The 18,956-nt window shown below is 37.4% G+C and overlaps 2 protein-coding genes across 5 annotated transcripts; one reads left to right on the forward strand and one right to left on the reverse strand.

Annotated features, from left to right (window-relative positions):
- Positions 1–1,055: 1,055 nt before the first annotated feature.
- On the reverse strand, positions 1,056–13,227 carry guk1a (guanylate kinase 1a). Of its 4 annotated transcripts, none has more exons than XM_047369415.1 (7): positions 11,435–13,227; positions 5,939–6,052; positions 4,508–4,549; positions 4,189–4,424; positions 4,024–4,108; positions 3,846–3,931; positions 1,056–2,546 (listed from the first exon to the last, which is right to left on the reverse strand). In XM_047369415.1, the coding sequence occupies exons 1-7, from the start codon at positions 11,454–11,456 to the stop codon at positions 2,508–2,510; spliced, it is 624 nt and encodes a 207-aa protein (XP_047225371.1). In that variant the 5' UTR covers positions 11,457–13,227; the 3' UTR covers positions 1,056–2,507. The 4 variants fall into 4 exon arrangements, with proteins under 4 accessions (XP_047225371.1, XP_047225373.1, XP_047225370.1 ...); XM_047369417.1 differs by lacking the exon at positions 11,435–13,227 and adding an exon at positions 11,077–11,214; XM_047369414.1 differs by lacking the exon at positions 11,435–13,227 and adding an exon at positions 10,581–10,715.
- On the forward strand, positions 11,169–18,106 carry c6h1orf35 (chromosome 6 C1orf35 homolog). Its single transcript, XM_047369413.1, has 8 exons — positions 11,169–11,300; positions 13,293–13,443; positions 13,535–13,580; positions 13,673–13,755; positions 15,445–15,517; positions 15,663–15,745; positions 15,884–16,012; positions 17,617–18,106. The coding sequence occupies exons 1-8, from the start codon at positions 11,204–11,206 to the stop codon at positions 17,870–17,872; spliced, it is 918 nt and encodes a 305-aa protein (XP_047225369.1). The 5' UTR covers positions 11,169–11,203; the 3' UTR covers positions 17,873–18,106.
- Positions 18,107–18,956: the final 850 nt, after the last annotated feature.

Genomic DNA, 18,956 nt, shown 5'->3' on the forward strand with positions numbered 1-18,956 from the left:
AAAGAGTTGAACCCAGAACCTTCTCACTGCAAGGCAACAGTGCTACAAACTGCACCACCCTGGAGCCCACATAGTAATGCATTTTGAAAAGTGAAATTCAAATATATAGAATCATTATGGAGAGTAATTAATATATATATATATATATTTTTTTTTTCTTTTTTTTTCCAAGCATATATTCCTGTTAAGTATGATTGTGAATGTAAACATTTAGTTTTGTAGAACATTAGAACATTACATCAAATCAAGTAAAAAGAACCTTTATACAGGAATCTTAACGATGTTCTGGTCTGAACAATGACTCAGAAGACTACTGACTTGATAGCTGTAAAGCAGACAACCTCCAGAAAGAGGATAAGACAAAGAAGTAATTTTTAGAGAAACTGGCTGTATTCAAGCATATTATTAGAAACTTACGTGGACAGAAAAATGTGGTTTAGAAAGGGTGTACAAGCAACATGGATAACTGCAACCTTGAGAGGAATGTGAATCAAAGGCCATTAAAGAGTTACGGAGACTCACAAGGTGGTCAGTACTTTAAGCGTCACCACACAAGACGTATGTAGGACATGGGGTGCAGCTGTCACATTCCTTATGTTAAACCACTGCAGAACCAAGTAAAATGAGAGACCCCAGATCCAACAAGCACCGACTCCAGTTGGATTTCAATGCAGGCTGCTTCTCCTTTTCCACAGTACGTTTTCCTTCCACTTAACTTTTTTATTTGACTAGATACAGCACTCTGAACTGTCAGTTTCTTTACAAGGTGTTTTTGTGGCTTACTCTCCCTTTGGAGGGTTTAAATGGACCACTGTAAAGTCAGCTGTCTTCCTCATGACTGCCATGATTCACATTTCTTATTTAAAATCCTTATGTTAGTCTAATGTAATATTTTAATTTTCCAACAGAGTTTGGGATTTTCAATAATAAATGTTTAAAATACTTTACCTTGTGTAATGAATGTATATTAGTTTTAGTGTTTTTTAATTAAGTTAATGAAGGTTTTTGATCATATGGTACCAAGTTACATGTGTGACTACACAAATAATGCACTGTGTAGTTGTATCATTTTATTGAAGTTTTAACATGTAACATGTTATTGCTGTAAATAAGAATGAGCTTAAATAATGAACAATAATATCAGGAATATATAACTTTTGGTCAAACGAATGGATCTTATGAGGTCCCATTAATAGTTTTACTTTTTAAGTATTGCTGGGAAACTTCCTGATGCCAGCTCACAAATACATCATATATTTTCTTTAATTATGAATGTAAAATAAAATTTGCCGTTTTGTTTTTTAGGGAATACATAAATCTTAAACATGTCCATTTAATTTTGCAGATGCTTTAAAGTCCACTGAATTTCATTTCACTGTACATGTAAAGCTACAATATGAGCAAGCGACAATAAAAAAAAGGTTTTAAAAAAAAATTACAATTGTAAAATAGTCAACTGTCTTTTCCCCCTTTTCTTCAACAACATAAAAATAAAAATAACTGACTGTCATATAGTATTTGTTTTTTAACAAAGATTGTATTAAGTCAAGCCAAACATAATTCAAATAGAACTCCAAATAAAACAAATCCTGCCAACACATACAATAAAAAAAAAACCATAAACAACTACAAACAACAAAAATAAATTACTTCACCAACTCTGGAATAAATGTAGTTTTAAATGTATGGCTGACATGAATGACCCCCTGAAAGTAAACGGCCGGAGAGGAATATGAATTTTATACCACATACCACAACTGCTGATTAATCTATTTTTACACACGAAGAAAGACAAGACAGGTTGCACAGTGGTGCAGTTGGTGGCACTGTTGCCTTGCAGCAAGAAAGTCCTTGGTTCAAATCCCAGCCTGGGGTTTTCTGGCTGGAGTTAGGATGTTCTCCCTGTGCATGAGGGTTCTCTTCCTCCAACAGTCCAAAAACAGGACGGTTAAGTTAATTGGTCTCTCCAAGTTGCCCTCAGGTATGAGTGTGTGTGTGCATGCTTGTTTGTCCTGATTGACTGTTGATCTATCCAGGGTGCAGCCCACCTCTCACCAAATGACAGGGTATAGACAACGGATGGATGGAAAGATAAGACAAGCACAGTTTGGCGGCAGAAACCAATATCTCATATTGGCTGACTACATCCTAAAACTAGTTTGTCCACATGATGGAATGGGTCACACTACTCTGGCTTAGTGAGTGAACAAAAACGCAAGCATTCCGGTCGTACAGAGACCCTCCTGCACGCTGTTCATGCCACACTTCAAGTAAGAATCATTTAAGTATCTTTTCTTCAAACGTAAAGAACAAAAAAAAAAACATATCTAAAAATGCTCGTTACAATACATTTTCACTATAGTTAACCCCAAATACATGTTTGCAGATTCACTAATTTTTGTTGTCCGAGTTTCACAGACTGCCTTCTGAAGGAATGTACATGGCAGGAAAGGAGGTCTGGAGTTTTATAGGGAGTGGATGGATGAGGTACCAGGCTGAGTAGTCTTCTACGAAGACATCTTGGTTTTCTTGACCTTGTTAATTTCCTACAGAGAGAAAAAGAAGCCTGTTAGTCTGAACTGGATTATTTTAAATTAAATACAGACCCGATAGATCACATTTTCTTTTAAATCAATATGGTCTCCATTTCAAAAAAGTCCAAAATATAGCCATTTCATCCAGAACCTGGTTCAAGAACCTTAGGTCCTGTTGCAAATCCAGACATTAAAGGGTCTAGAGGCCAAAGAAAGCTGTAAAATTCCCCTTTTTTTTTTAAATTAAATTTACCAGTCAGTCACTCAAAACACAAAAATGATTGATGAGTAGGACTAAAACTTAAGTTGTGATCTGCCAGACCAAATATAAAGATCAGTATTTAAATATGAAACAATGTAAAAAAAAAAAACTGAAATTGTGATTTTTAAATAAAATGGAAAGTCTGGAAATGTTTTTTCATATTACATTTTCGTTCTTTGATATGTAATCAGACTTGAAAAACAATAATATAAAAAAAATGAATTCCAAACTTTTGCACATTATAAGACTATAGGAAACCTGGCCTTATAAAAAAAAAAAAGTAGTTAAAGTAGAGATCAATGTTTATAGATGCTCTCCATCCATTCTGACTGAGCTTGCACTATTTTACAAGGAAAAGCGGGCAAAGGTTTCATTCTCCAGTTGTGTAAAGCCGATAAGGACTTGCAGCTCTCAGTGAAAGGTGGTTCCTTAAAGTATCGACCGAGGGGGCATGAATACAAAGATACACCAGAAAATCTGAAAACCAGTTTTCATCTTCCTTCCACTTGTGCTGGTCTATAAAATGACATCCCAGTAAAACACATTGTAGTTTGTGGTTGTAACATGACAACATGTGGAAAAATTAAAAAGGAAATGTAGATTTTTCTAAGGCACCATATCTGATAAAACATTCATTTCAACTTGAATGTTTAATTCCTGGTGAATCTGCTGATTTTACAGATACAAAACCCTTATTAGACAACAAGCCAACTTTCTCATCTGCCCCAGTGATAATTATCTGTGCTTGCTCTGCAGTTATCAGCTAGCCTCTACTTGTTTCTACATGCCCTTATGGAGACTGAGGTGAGTGGAAACCAATTAACACCACTACCGCTTATTAGAGATGTTTTCCACATTTGTGAACACATGTGCTTTGACATCGTTTTTTTTTTTTTTTTGGCTCCAAACAGCAGCACCTTTTTGACCTCTTCAGTCTCCATATCTCCGTCCTCACAGCTGCTCCTATATAACTGCTGGGCAGCTTTATGGTTTAACCAACTTTAGTTCCTTCAGTGCTTGAAAACACAGGAGCTGCAAAGTTAACTCACCTCAAGAAGAGTTTGTTTTAACCTTCCATAAGCATCCTCCAAATTGTCGTTGACAATAACGACATCAAACACACCAGGTTCTTTACCTAAATGGGAGATATCATAACAGAATGTTTCATTTCAAGCATGCTTGTGGAGATCAAGTCTACTGGTTTTGGAATAATTGATAACCACTTACTGAACTCCATGTCCACCTTGGCTGCACGGAAACGCCTCTGAAGGCTCTCCTCCGACTCAGTTTGTCTGTCTCTTAATCGTGTCTCCTGCAAATGCAGAGGAGACTGGTTATTAGCATGAACACTCACAGACCCAAACTGGTTGCATGGGTTTCCACTGTGCTCACCAAGATTTCCATGGATGGCGGCTGGATGGAGATGTAAATTGGGTCGAGGTCCGTCTTCTTGATGTTCTTCACGCCCTGCATGTCGATGTCGAGTATGCAGATGAGGTTCTTGGCCTGGACAGTGTGGACGGCGGCTTTACTCGTGCCATACAGGTTCCCAGAAAACTCTGCGTTCTCGATGAACTCGCCGTTGTTGATGGCCGCCTGCATCGCCTCCCGTGTAACATAATGGTAATCTATAAACCGATAACAGAACATTGAGGGAATGGCTTTATGGAAAGCCAGAAAGTATGTGAAATGCTATTTTGACATGCTGTACCTCTGCCGTTCTCTTCTCCTGGACGAGGGTTTCTTGTTGTATCTGGGAGATGTAATGACACCAGTGTTACATTCTCCAGAGCTGCACCAGTTTGGCAGTACTTACAGAATACGTTTCTCTTTGTATATTATGTATTTATTGAGCTTTCTGCTTTTAACATGAATCATAATGACCATAGAGCAAAATGGAAGAGTAAAAAACATCCTAAACAAAACAACAACAAAAAAAGTCAAAAAATACAAACAGAACTCAGTTGAGATAAATCAGAAATGGCTGCCAGGCTGTTTCACCTTCCTATGAAAAGCAATTGTAGGGAATCTTAGATAAAGCACTCAAACACAAGTTTACACTACCTCTTGATAGAAAAGCTCATATCATTGACCCACTGAAACCATGCATTCCTCCTGGCAGCGGAAGTAAGAATACTGAAAAGCTTTTTGCCTGCTGTAGTTATACGTCTGCTCAGATGTGCTGTGACCAAACTCACTGGGTTCAGGTACAACTCTTTAGTTTCCCATGCATTTCCCTGAAATGTTTTAGCCCAGTACCACAGGATCTAAGATAAAGGGTTAATGCACCAATTACAGTTTTGCATTTAACACAATGGGGAGAGAGTGATACATCAACTGACTGCTTGCCACTTAGGGATATGTGCAGCCTTTGCAATGCTGTACTGAACTTCTTTACAACAAATATGGATAGATATATTTTCAGTAAAGCTCCAAATCACTTCCCAACTCTCCTTCAATAATTACTGATAAATCCCTTTCCTACAAGTCCCAGAGCAACCGTCGGGAATACACTATCTCACACATTAACGTCTCTCGTCCTGTAGCACTCTACAGGATGAGATTCAATATCTAACAAACCTGCGTCTCCTTGTGCTGCCTCTATTGAGACGTAAAGTTCAGGAGGGTACAAGCTGGTAAATTTTGATGTTCAGACACTTATAACCCCATTACTTACAGATCACTCAGAAGATCAGCTGAATTTCTTTTGTTAAGAAAATGAAAACTGAATTTGTGTTTATATTTTCAATTTCCCAGTCAATGAGAAAAAAAAATCTATCTAACAATAAAGGATTATTAAAATAATTTAGTTTTCGAGACTGGTTTTGTGCAACAAGTGCAACGTGTTTTACACATACTGTACATGAATATTAAAAAAAATAATAATCGTGATTTCAAAAATAATTGAGTCCAATGTTTTTCTAGTACTGAGCAGCAACAAAAAACATAAAAATATCTGACTTTCCAAAAACGAATTAACATTATTAAACAAAACCAAATCCTAAAAATTCATGTCTCAAAAAAACTACCTTAGTTCACTTTTATTTGAATACAGATCATATTTAGGAACACCAAATGTAACCACTTCCTACAACACGAGAGATAAACTTTTATTATTGAAGTTACAGCCCGGCACACTTACGGGAGACGCTGAAGCCAAACACATTTTCATATTCCTTCATGAGTTTCTTCAGCAGGGTGCTCTTTCCTGCCCCGGATGGGCCGCTGAACACCACAGGCCTGGGTCCAGCCATAGCTGAAATAGAAGAGGAGAAAAGGGCTGGAGTTCATTAAAGGACTATTTAGGCAGGGAAGGAAGAATGACTCATCACAAAGTCTAAAATATAAAAAGAATAAATGTTTTTCTTTAATAACACTAAACTGCATCGTGGATGGGTAAATGTTTCTGAGACGTGTCATGCTAAAGAGAAAAACAAGTGATGAACTCTCACAGGAATGAGAGAGCTGCCTGCCTTGAGAGCAACAACGTCACCAGGCAAGTAAAAAACTGGGAACTCAGTCCTGAAAGTGAAATTAGAAAAGAGCTAAAGACAAAAGGAGAAAGTGTCCTAATCCAATACTGATGATTTCCATTAGACTGCTAAAACAAAGATAAGAATGGTCTGTCCCCTTACCTTTTAACAAAACAGAAAGCTCAAGGAGGTGAGGAGCTGAAGTGAACAGTGAGGGTTTGATTGAAACAAACTGAGAATGAAAGCTGAAACTGAAGGGAGGGGACAAAGCAAGGGGGCGGGGCTAACACTTCAACCCAGCCTGTTTTTTTTTTCTGTAGCAACAGGTAATTCAATTCAAAAGGTGAAACTCAAATGACCCATTACACAAAGAGTCACTTATTTCAAGTATGTACAGCACTTTGGAAAACCAGTTCAGGTGAGTACTTGATGAGAATGCCAAGAGTGTGCAAAACAGTAATCACAGAAAAGACAGGTTATTTAGAGGAATCTAAAATTTTAAAAGTTGTTTTGAGTTATTTTTTGTTTGCCACATAGGTCTACGTGCTTTTGCTTCAAAAATCAACTGCATGACAAAAGGCATGTCCAAACTTTTAGCTGGTAGTATATACAGTGTTTCCCCTGTCGTTATATTGCATGCTCAAGTTAATTATGCCAAATTTATTTCTGTTGTTTCACACTGTTGTTTTATGTGCTCGCCTCACATAACCAGATTCTCCTCAGCAGTCTTCTATCCACTAACCCTAACCTCACAGGACTCATACCTAGACCTAAAGAAGTCTGTGGAAACACTACATGGTGAAATACAGGTAGTGCCTGCTGAATACATATATACATACATTTATACAAACAAGTATGCAATGCAACGTTCCAGAGAAAACATCAGAGGAGTCTTACATGGACTAAAAATCATAAAAAGAACGAAGAAAAAGTAAATTTTGCATTTAATTTAGAAATAAAAAGGTGCCAGAGACAGGAAGAAGAGCGGAGAGACAGAATCCAAGTTGCTCCAGGTCAAGTGTGAAGTTTCCACAGGCAGCATTGATTTGGGGAGCTTTGTCGTCTGCTGGTGTTGGTGCAACGTTTTATCAAGTCCAAAGCCAGAGCAGCATCTACTAGCAAATATTAGAGCGCTTTATGCTCCCGTTGGTGAGAAGCTTTATGGAGATGCTGATTTTCATCCAGGCAGTATATGCACTGTGATCTATCATCATCAAAACTAATAGAAATAAATGCTTCAGAGGTATCTGCCTAGAGTAATCCTATTGATCTGGGGAACAAATCTACATTTACTAGCAAAGGTCAACACCAACAGGCTTTAACAAAGGATAAATGCTTTATGGTTTATAAAAAAAAAAAAAGAAGCAAAAAATTCTGATCTAAGCTTGCCATGTCATTATTTTTATGTCGCAGTGAGACAGACGCACGCAGTGAGACATTAATGCAAAGATAGTCCACCTTTCCTCCTTAATTAGGAGACGCATGAAGAGAAATGAGAGTCACATGGGACTACAGCCAGCATGGGCGGAGACTTATTGAACAGCTCCATAACTGACTTGAAACCCGTGCACTAACCCTCATGTGACTGGCATTTGGCTGCAGTAAAGTTAAATCACTTGAGTTGCATAAGGTGCCCGAGGTCAAGTCGAAGCTAAAATGTAAAAGATTTTTATTTAATGGTAATTTTTTTATTAATTATTTACATCTTTTTAACAAAAAAAACAAAAACACACAAATTTAGGCTTTAGACCAGGGCTGCAGCTAACGATTATTTTGCTAATCGATTAATATGTCGACTATTTTTTTCCCAATAAATCGATTAATAATCAGATGGCAAAAGCTGCTCAATAGGAGTTTTTGTTTTTGTTTGTTTTACAGAAGAAGCTAAAACTATGCCACTTGAGGAGTTCTGGATAAAACCTATTTACAGACCAAGGTTTTTCATATTAAATGCAAAATATAAATATTTTTTGTACAATTTCTGCCTAATTACTGCTCTGAGTGGGTTGTTCTTTAAGCAAATAGAATCTGTATACTCCAGTTAACGATTATTCAAATACTAAATTAGTTGACAATTATTTCAATAATTGATTAATCATGATTAATCCGATTAATTGTTTCGGCCCTACTTTAGACTGTTTGGCACATGATTTCACCAGGATAATGGTTATCTTTTAACTATCGGCTAAATGACTTCCTTTGAATAAGAAAAATAATACTTTTAGGAATCACAATTGAAATACAGAAATTATTACAATGGAGACAAAGAAGGCTCAAAACAGCACAGCAGCACTGTGAATAGTTCAAATGAGCCCTAAACAAAGATGATTTTGCAGCCAAACGGTTAACCCCTCATGCAGAGTCATGAGTGTCTGCAATCTGTGCACAATAACAACTCAGATACAAAAGTCTCACTACTGCACTGAAAAATGCACTTTGACTCAGAGTTACAAGTCATAAAGTGTTATGATAATTTAAAACAAACGGACTTACAGAAACTAGAAAAGACGACAACGCAAACTGTTAATCACATGGGATTTTAAAACAAATGACAAAGAGGCTTATGAAGATCAGCGGTATACCAGTTTTAAATAATCACAGTGTTAAAATTACAAATATATTCTGTCACACAATTCCTATGGTTTAAAGATCCTTTAATGAGATGACAGAAATGGTGCCGGAGTGGTCTGGGTTTTCTCCGACTGTATGAAGCCTAGAGTAAAACAGCCCTAATACCCCACCATTTGCTGTGCACTGCCAGTCAGCTTGCTCAAAGAAGGCTATTACAGATTTCCCTTGAGCACAAAAGAGATAACCTTGGTTGCTTGGAAAATATTAAGGGAGCTTCCATTCAGCTGACTAATTAACCAACTAATCCTACATTTTAGTCTACACAGAGGAGAACAGAAAAAATTTATAATATTATGCATAAATGCTATGAAAGCTACTACTAATTTTAGTGTTTAACTGCTGAACTCTTGTCTATAAAAACTACTAAATAACTAATAAACATAAAAACACATTGTTATAACAGTAATTATTATTTTGAATTGATTTGGCAGCAGTAATAGTGTTCATTTTCTGTTCTAAATGAAAACAGAAATCAGATTTATCCTAAAGAAAGGTACATAAGAAAGACACGTCACAGTGTTAAGTTGCTGCATGATTTTAGGCAACTTGGCTTTTATAAAATGTTTTATTTCTGACAATTTAAAAACAATGTCCACAATGCACAGCATAGCATCTAATTTTAAAATATTTTGGCAATTGAAAATTGAATGCTGTGGAAGATTTCAAAGCACATTAGAACGAAAGGTGTCCGTTTTACAGTGCAAATGCAATGCACGTTTACCTTGGACATATTTCCTTAATAACTTCATTTTTAAAGCTTTTTCATGTAACAGTTTATACAACAGTTTACTTTAAACTCAATGTTTTTCAGTGCAGTTAAAATCTGTTCACACCACATGGCATTTTACGAAGAAGCGACTGTTTTTTTGGTTTTTTGTTTTGAAAATTGGAATTCTATCAAATTCAGTTTACATTTTTAAAGTTCTGACTGTAATTATTTCTGATTGATTAATCTTACTCGTTATTAATTATCAACCATAATCAACAAAAGAAAATTAAGCAACAATAATTAAGCACCTCCAGGTTCCTTTAGATCTTTGCTCCACCACTAGACCAGGCATCTTTAGATCTAAGCTTAAGACCTGTTTTTTCCAGGCAGGCAGGCTTTAAATACCAAGTAGCACGATGGCATTTTAGCTATGATTCTTATTTTCCTGGCATCTGCTTTTATGTTTTTTTTTTTTATGTTTTGTGATTTTTACTGTGATTTTGTGATCGTACTCTTAAGTATATTGGTCACCTTAATAATCATCACATCTTAATCTTACCTGCTTTTAGAAAGACTGAGTGAAATGAAAATGGTAAAGTTAATAAAAGGTCTGACACTGCTATAAGCTGCAGATCCACCTTGCTGCCTTCACATGGATGCAATTAGTGGAAGGAAAAACTTTAAAAAAAATTCAGTTTGTACTGGCAGTGATGACAAGACTTTCTTCATTATCTGCTTCAGCTGCAAATACAAAATAAATAATTCAATCATTGAAGGAAAAAACTACCAATAAAAAACCTAACCATCTTGCATTCCACCTTTTACACCGCGATGAAAACTCCCTACATTCCAACTCCATCTTTTCCTGGTACAGTGTTAAACAGTCGACTCCAGGAATGAATGGCACTCCCAGATCATAAAGACATCCGGGATCAAATGAAGCGGTACAACACAAACATCCTCCTTCCTACCTGAAAATAGCCTTGTAAAATGTCTCAGGAACATCGGGGGTTATATTATTCCAAGCCTCTGAGACCGTCTCCGGGGGATTTTCTCCCTCCACTGACCCGAGCTTTCGTTGTGAGAGCCATTAGAGAAAACTGTTCTGTCTGCGTCATCACTGCGGACCAAAACATCACCGTTCAGCGTCAAAAACACGCGCGGAAAAACGCGGAAACTGGGTTGTTCCTTGTTTTGTTTTTCAACTTTAGCCACGAACAATTAAAAAAATTCTCTACAACACCTACACGTTTAATTTGTGTATGTAAATAACTGACTTATAGCAAGTCTTTCGTAGTGGCTGTATAACCACACGTTTGGGACGCGTTGTTACCATAGCTACGTGAAATAAGCTAGTTGTAAGTGAGTGCTGCTACATAAGCAGGCGCCTGGACTGGCGTAAACCTCCCATATTAGACACCACCAAGTTAACAGGTTGCTCCTGTCGATACTGGGAAGTTAACTCACCGTTCAACTTCCGCGGATGAATGAGTCTAGAAGGCCTGGCCAATCACACGGTTCGGGCTACTAGCTTTAGCTGCATGCGCTAGCGGCGTGTTTTTCCCTCTCACCTCCCCCGACTTTTTCTGCAAAAATGTTTGGTTCGTCAAGATCTGGAGGCTTACGCGGAGGTCAGGACCAATTCAACTGGGACGACGTGAAAGTCGATAAACACAGAGAGAATTATCTGGGTAAGTTCAGAAGCCTACAAGTCAAGCTTTTATCAGCGCTAGCCAGACGGGGCGAGCAAGCTAGCGACGAGGGGAGATAGCTGACAGTCGCAGGCTATAAAAACACGTTAGCCCCACATGCAGCAGTCTCATACCTTTTGATGTGCAGTCCCTCATTACACCGAGTCTGGACGACTTTATTTACTTGCTATTACAGACGTGATTAATTCCACGAACACAGCTGGTCCCCACTTTCACATTGCCTCCTATCTCGGCAGAAATAGGCTCTCCCCAATCTGTGCCCTGACCACTGCCCAGCTAGTCAGCAGCATGCCAAAGAGAGGAGCTACGTAGCAGCACAGATGTGACATAAAAGGAGAGCCAAAGTAACCTTGCACAACTTGTTTGCCAGATTATATGTTGGGGGGTATCTCTTCTGGAAACGGGTGATAAAGATAATCATTTACGAGTCTGTGCTGGTTAAACCTTTCAACATGTCAAAAAAAGCCGTTTGGTTTTGATCCTAATTTTCAGAAACGCATAAGTGAATCTCAGTAAATTTGAACATAATCAAAAGTTGATTGATTTCAGCAATTAATCTCAAAATGTGAAACTTATATGTTGATTACATGCAGATTACAAGTTTATTTCTGTTCGTTTTGATGATGATCACTTACAGCTAGCTACATGAGATCATTAAAATGAAAATTGTTCCAGAAATATTAAGTTATGGCCTACAAAATCATGGGCTGCTGACCTCACGGTTGTTCAGCAGTCATTGACACCCTCCACAAAGAGGGTAAGTTTTTTTTTTTTACATAAAGACAATTCACTTTTTGAATTGAATTACTGAAATAAATTCACGTTTTGATGGTACTTTTATTCGTTGAGATGCACCTGTAAATATTACTGGTGGCATGTTGTCCATTTAGAAACAAAATATCCAAAGTTAGATCCTTCCTACCTCAACCCGGATTAGATAAATTCATTCATTTGTTTCTAGTAGATTACATTACAGCAACACGTTTTCCTCACTCATGCAAGACGTCAATTCATTTAAATTGATAAAAGATGCTGCTAGCTAGGCTAGGCTATTTACCAGACCAAACCAAAAGGTTTGAGCATATGACCTCATCTCATAATCTCTTTAAATGTTCTGGTTCTTTTCCATGTTTGAAGTGTTCACTGAATAAAGTCCAAACAGATCTGTGAGGTGTTCATGTAAAGGTCTTCTCATCAAACCTGGAATCAACCCAAAATCAGCTTGTGGTTCTTTCAGTCATTATGGACATTTTTGCTTGAGCTCTTTGCCAAAAAAAAAACTAATTTCTATTGTTTTTTTATAATTGAATTTGTTTTGGTTGATCAATAATTTTTTTTTTTTTCTTTTAAAGCACTTAGGATTGCCATATGAAATATACTCTATGAATAAGGTTGGCTTGACAGAAGTTAGTGGGTGTTACTCCATTTTCCTCTCAAACATCATTAACATCCTTCTACTTTAATTATTTGAAGGGAAAACTAAAGCTGATCGAAATTTAATTGGCGCTGTTGCAGAGAGTTTGGGCCATAACTTTGGTCTACTTTTTTTTTTATAGCAAAATGTGATTTGATACGATGAAACATCCCTGTGTTAATGTATTCTCCATAAGGCAAGAGAAAACCTACTCCAGCACTTTCCCTCGCATCTCCAATGAGATGCCAGAGAAAGAGACCTGTAGAAACAATATGACAGAAACCTTTTGTGGTTTTGTTATATCTTCTATCTGGCCCACGCACATATTGCCAATTTCTGCCTCAGCTTACTCAAAAGTCAAATTCTGAGAAAACAGTTTAAAATAAGAGAAAGTGAAATTATATACAGTCTAATTACACTTTAGAATGTATTGGATATGTTTTGGAAATCAAAGTGTTATCAGTTGGAAAAAAAGATGTGCTTCCGAATCAGTTTATGACATCAACATTTAAATTCTCTCCAACCATCTTGCTCTGTTGTTTTTTATTTTTTTTAAGGAAACTCCTTGATGGCACCAGTTGGCCGATGGCAGAAAGGGAAAGATCTAACGTGGTACGCAAAAGACAAAAAAACTGGCAAACCTTTGTCCAAAGAGGACGAAGTTGCTGCTGTGAAGGCAGCAGAAGAGGAGGCACTTATGGCGGCCCTGTATGTATGACTTCACATATGCCACATTTATTTAATGCAACAAGTTTGAAGCATCAAAACGCTTAATTTACCATTTTCATTCTCAATTTAGAGGGCACAAGATTATAAAGAGACAACCAACTGGACTTACCAAAGAGGTATGTGGATTAGCTAGTGAACAAAAACAAAATCTGAAAATCTTCCACTGCCAACAAAGTCAAATGGTTTCAATTTCATTACATTTTGACAGGATCTTGTGGAGGTTTGTAGAAGGGAAGAGGCTGATGGTGAAGAGAGGAGCGTGGATCGTATATCAGGCCTGGGAAGTTCCAGGTGATTATCCATATCATATAAAACTATATACAGAATATAAATGAGTTTTAGAAGATAAAAGTTGCGCCTGAAGATCTTAAAATCCTTCAAAATTGCAAATATTTTGTATGAATGTTTAGACATTTTCTCACATGTTGAAACAAATTCTGCCAAGTGGTTCGTAAACACTGGTTCCCAGCATCTTAGCACTGTAAGGGTTCCCTTTTGAGTTGGGATGGAAGTCCTTGTATGGTAATCATGTTGGGCGTTATTACAATGTAACCTGCATGACTTGAAAATGAATGCTTTTTACTATTGAGATGAGCACATCAGCGACAAGCCCTCTTTTAAAGAAGCCTAATCTGCATGCCTTGGTCATAAGAATTTATTGGCTCATAGCTCACCTGTCATTTTTGAAAAACATCATTGATCTAGCAGTTTATCAAAAAATAATCTTTATTTTTGGTTAAAAAAAACAATCACCTCAAAGCTGTCCAGTCAGGTTTTCAACCACACCACAGAACTGAGATTGCATTGGTTAAAGTTTTAAATGAAAGACAGTACATCTCAGCAGTGATGCATACAAAACTTTCTCTGTTTTGAGCATCTTAGTGTTGTGTCTGACACAGTTTATCATAACTTATTAATTGATTGACTGGAAAGGTGGGTATAATTGTATGGAGTCAGTCATTTTCTACCGCTTATTCCAGTGGGTCGCGGGGGAGCCGGTGCCTATCTCCAGCAGTCTATGGGTGAGAGGCAGGGTACACCCTGGACAGGTCGCCAGTCCATCACATAATTGTATGGAACTTTGCTAAATTGGTTGTGATCTTACGTGGCTCTTACTTGGCTTAATGAGGCAACTTTGTGTCATTTGACAATGAGAAATCTGAGTGAACAATGATCTCTTGGGGTTCCTCAAGGCTCCATTCTTGGGTCACATTTATTCAGCATCTCTCCTAGAATATCCATGTTGATGACAAACAACTTTATATTTTTTGGTCGCTACATGACCACATTCTCTAAGACAAAGTGTTCACAATGTCAATGAGTCAATGGGTGACAACTTCCTCCTATTTATTTCAGAAAAGACAGATGTTATTTTTAGTTCCAAAAACACAAGATTAGAGATCAGCACTCAACTAGACTCATTGAGGCTAAAACCACAATGCTTGTAGGAAACCTAGGTGAACATATGATCTCAGACCCAAAATGTATCATTCGTATAGTCTGTTACTAAATCATTCTACTACCATTTCGAAAACTTTGCCATAATGAAATGTTTCCTGCTTTTATTCTCTCTAGGTTGATATCTGTAATGGTGTCTTTAGCAGTCTTGTGCTTGTGCGGTCCTTGTGTGTAAAGCGATTTTTAAAATGTCCTGAATAGTCTTGTGCTTTAATACTTTTCAGGGTTGCTTGTCTAAACCATCTAGACCTTTCAGGTTTTCCAGTAAACGTCAAATATTTTATCAGTTCACTTTGATTATTGTTTTCTATTCATTTATTTGCACTGATTTACCTTTTTCCTAAAGCTTAAATTGTTACCATTTTCTTGTCGTGTATTTGTTTTTAATGTTTGTTCAACCCTGGTCCTTTATTTTCATGTAAAGCACTCTGAATTACCCTGTGTTTTAAATAGTGCTATGCAAATAAAATTGCCTTGTCTGATGTAAAGTGCTTGTTTTTCTCAACTGTTTGTGTTTTAAAGTGCGGGGTCACGGAAGATGCTACTGTCCCAAAAAGAGAAAGAAGCGGCTAAAATGGGTCTGCCGATTTTTACAGTGAGTTCAGTTTTCTTTTCAGTTGTCAAATGCAGATTAGCTCATGAGAAATCCTTGTAGTAGTGGTGGCACCAGTTATTGGTTATTAATTTTCTACTATAATCTACACCTTAGTGCAAAAAATTTAACCATGCTTGTTGTGCAGCACCACAAAACTGAAGGTCGTCAAGAAACATCTGCAACGAAAACATCTGAGAGTGCTGGAAAACAAGACGAGACAGAAGAAAGGTAAACGTGCGGAATTTTACGAATCCTTTATATCTACAAAACACTCAGCATTAAACAGACATCACAAAATGTGAGCCTGGTTTTAACAAGACTTGTTTAGTATGATTATGAACGTTGACTTCTGTTTAATTTCAATAGGCATGAGAGCAAAAAGAAAAAAGAAAAAAAGAACAAAAAGGAGAAAAAGAAGAAGGAAAAAAAGAAGAAAAGGAAAAGACGAGACTCATCGTCCGCCGAGTCTTCATCCTCGGATGATAACAGGAAAAGGTTTGTCTGAGATTTTCCTTAAGACTTCGGATCATGCAGTGCCACGTTCTGTTTTAGATAAAAAATTTTTTTGATATAATCGAATAATTAGTATATCAAATCGTAGCCATCACCCCAATTTAAATATGTTCAGTATCATAATCATATAAGCCTGCTTGAATACGTCATTTGGTAGGCTACTAAATGTGAGGTTCCCTGCTTTCACTCTTGGACATGCTTGGACTGATATTGAGGGCACTATATTTAACAATATCACCATGGCAAATTTTCTTGATATATAATAAATGCTAAAATATAAATTTATATTGTTTTTTGACATTTAAATATGTGGAAGTGTTTATTAATTAAAGCTTTTACTTTTTATAAAAACAACTGGGCCCCGGTGTTGTATTTTTATTATTACTGCACAAGTTTAGCAGGTAAAAGATCTTGATTTGTGACTAATTGTGGCATTTCAACTTGACACTTGCTGCTCTGAACGTCCGTTAAACATTTCCTCATGTAAAAGAGAGGTTAAGCCTTTGCTATTAGGAATGACAACTCTAATGTAAATATAAAGAGCACAACATTTCATAATCCCCAAGAATAAAAATGGTTAGATCTTCTAATGTTTTTTCTTTTGCTAAATAGAAGGCCACTTTTTAACATCATGAAACGGATAAAAATGTATTTGATGACAGAGACTTTAAAAAGGGTTTGGTGAAACTTCAGAAAAGCTTGGAACAGCTCATTCTCTGAAAAACATCTAAGGCAGTGGGATGGCACGAACTCCTGTGGCTTTCACTAACATAGAGGTTTTCGAGTTTATTGATGTTGTGACAGAAAACTGGAGCAGATGGATGAATGCTGCTTTCAGATGGATAAGAGCTTCAAAGAGGTATTGAAAGTAAATGGTTTTTATTAGCAGATATTTGATCATTTTTGAGGATGAATATTCTGTCATAGGCAGCTAATCTGAAAAGTAATGCCCAGCTGAGCATAGTGCTACAAATAGGAAGACATTTTGAGGATATCCATTGAAAACAAAACAAAAATCCTGCTTCTATTTAGGTCACAAGCTGGACTCTCCCCAGGTTAAAATCAAGTGCAACCCGAATATTTTTGCTGTCTGATTTTATTGCCTGTTTTTGTGTGTGTTGTTTTTTACAGTTAGCAGTGGCAGTGTTCTAATTTCAATGTACATTTGCAATGACATCAATGGCTTTTTATTTAGTTCTACTCTTATGTGCAATTTGTTAGTTCTGTCTTTACATTTTCTGTAGAACACAAGTGATGCAAAATAAAACACCGCCACTAGAGGGCACTAGGACACTGTTATACATTTTGCATCATGAAGAATTTCTTTTTTTCAGTTTTGGTATTTCTCAATATTTAGGGTTCAGGATGCCTATGAGAGATATAGAAAGTAATTTGTTAGATTAAGAAGAGAATATGCTTTACATGCAGCGTGACAGGTGCATATGCAGTCATTGGTAAAAGGTTTCAAAACAAACCATTTTTTTGTGAATGTCCCCATAAAGCACCAGGCAGTCACTTGTGCCCCAGCTACGTTATCGGATGGCCCACCACACTCCACTCATTGATTGTTTCCTTTTACTTTTCAGACACAGAAAGGACCACCATCATCATAATCCATCATACCATAGTCAGAGTGGAGCCAGACCCCATGACAGCCATTCAAGGGAGGGAGCAAAGGCCGAGCGACAGCCTTCCCGCCCCCATCATCGGTGGCAGAGGCACGACACAGACTCTTCTGACGGGGGGTCTCCTGCTCGCAGCAACTCTGCCTTCCACAAGAAGGCCCCCGCTGGTTCCACACAAAGCCACAGGAGACGCCATGACACAGACTCGGACGACTAATGTCCCGCACTCCCCCACTAAAATCAGAGAAGCATAGTGCACACGCAGCATTCTGGGACCTCCTGGATCATGGATAGCCAGGCAAACTGTGTGATGCATCTTAGTTTTATGTTTTATTTTACACTATAAGTTGGTCATGTGGAAGGGATGATTGTGGTGTTTATTGTTCTATTAAGGTATGGTGATGAACTCTTTTATTTCCAAGGCAATTTGTTATTAAATTTACAAATCTGGGTAGATTTGCTTATTTGTCCAAAGCCCTTTGGCTTTCATTGATTTTGCAGAAGCTATTGCTTTCAACAAAAAGTTTAGCTTTTTTATTTCTCAAATAAAGCAGGATATAATCAAACTAATTTCGTTTAGTTGAAATGGCTCAGACTGATACTTCTGGATGCAGCATGATACTTCTTGAATGCTCTTCACCTACTAGAATGTAGTGTTTGCATTTGGCTTGAATGGATCAGAAAGGAGATTCTGCATGCTGGTACCTGGGGGGTACACGCACAAACACACAAAAGAGCAAGATGTTCATTAAGAAGAGTGCCAAATACCAGGCTGGTCTATTTTATGACAGAGTACCGTAATGCTGCCACACACAAACCAAGCTAATGAAGCAGCAGGATCAGAGGCCAGACAAAGCCACCCTATGAGGGACTTGAGGCTCAAACTACTTCGCCTTCCACCACTACCACACTCTCCCACCATGTTTTATAGGCTTGGCTGCATTAACCATGGCAGCCTAATCAACCTGCAAGAATGCTGTTCTAGACTGCCACCCTTACACACACTAAAGCAGGATATGCTCTTCACGTTAACTGCTTTAACCTAACAGTGGGTGGGTCATCACTTAACGGAACCGTATTTCTTCTTGGGTCATTTGACAATTCGGAGGGTTTTTTATCACATTTCTTCTTGAAGCATTCAGAACTGTTCAAAACATAATGAAAATATAAGATTGAAATTACCTCAATTCAATGTTTCTTAGTGAATCTGTTGCAGTGCCTTGCAAAAATATCCACCTGAAAATGATTGCATTTGTATTCAGACCTACTAACTTCGCAGAATCATATTTCCAGGAGTTACC

Source organism: Girardinichthys multiradiatus, chromosome 6 (genome assembly GCF_021462225.1).
Source record: "Girardinichthys multiradiatus isolate DD_20200921_A chromosome 6, DD_fGirMul_XY1, whole genome shotgun sequence".
Classification (NCBI taxonomy): Eukaryota; Metazoa; Chordata; class Actinopteri; order Cyprinodontiformes; family Goodeidae; genus Girardinichthys; species Girardinichthys multiradiatus.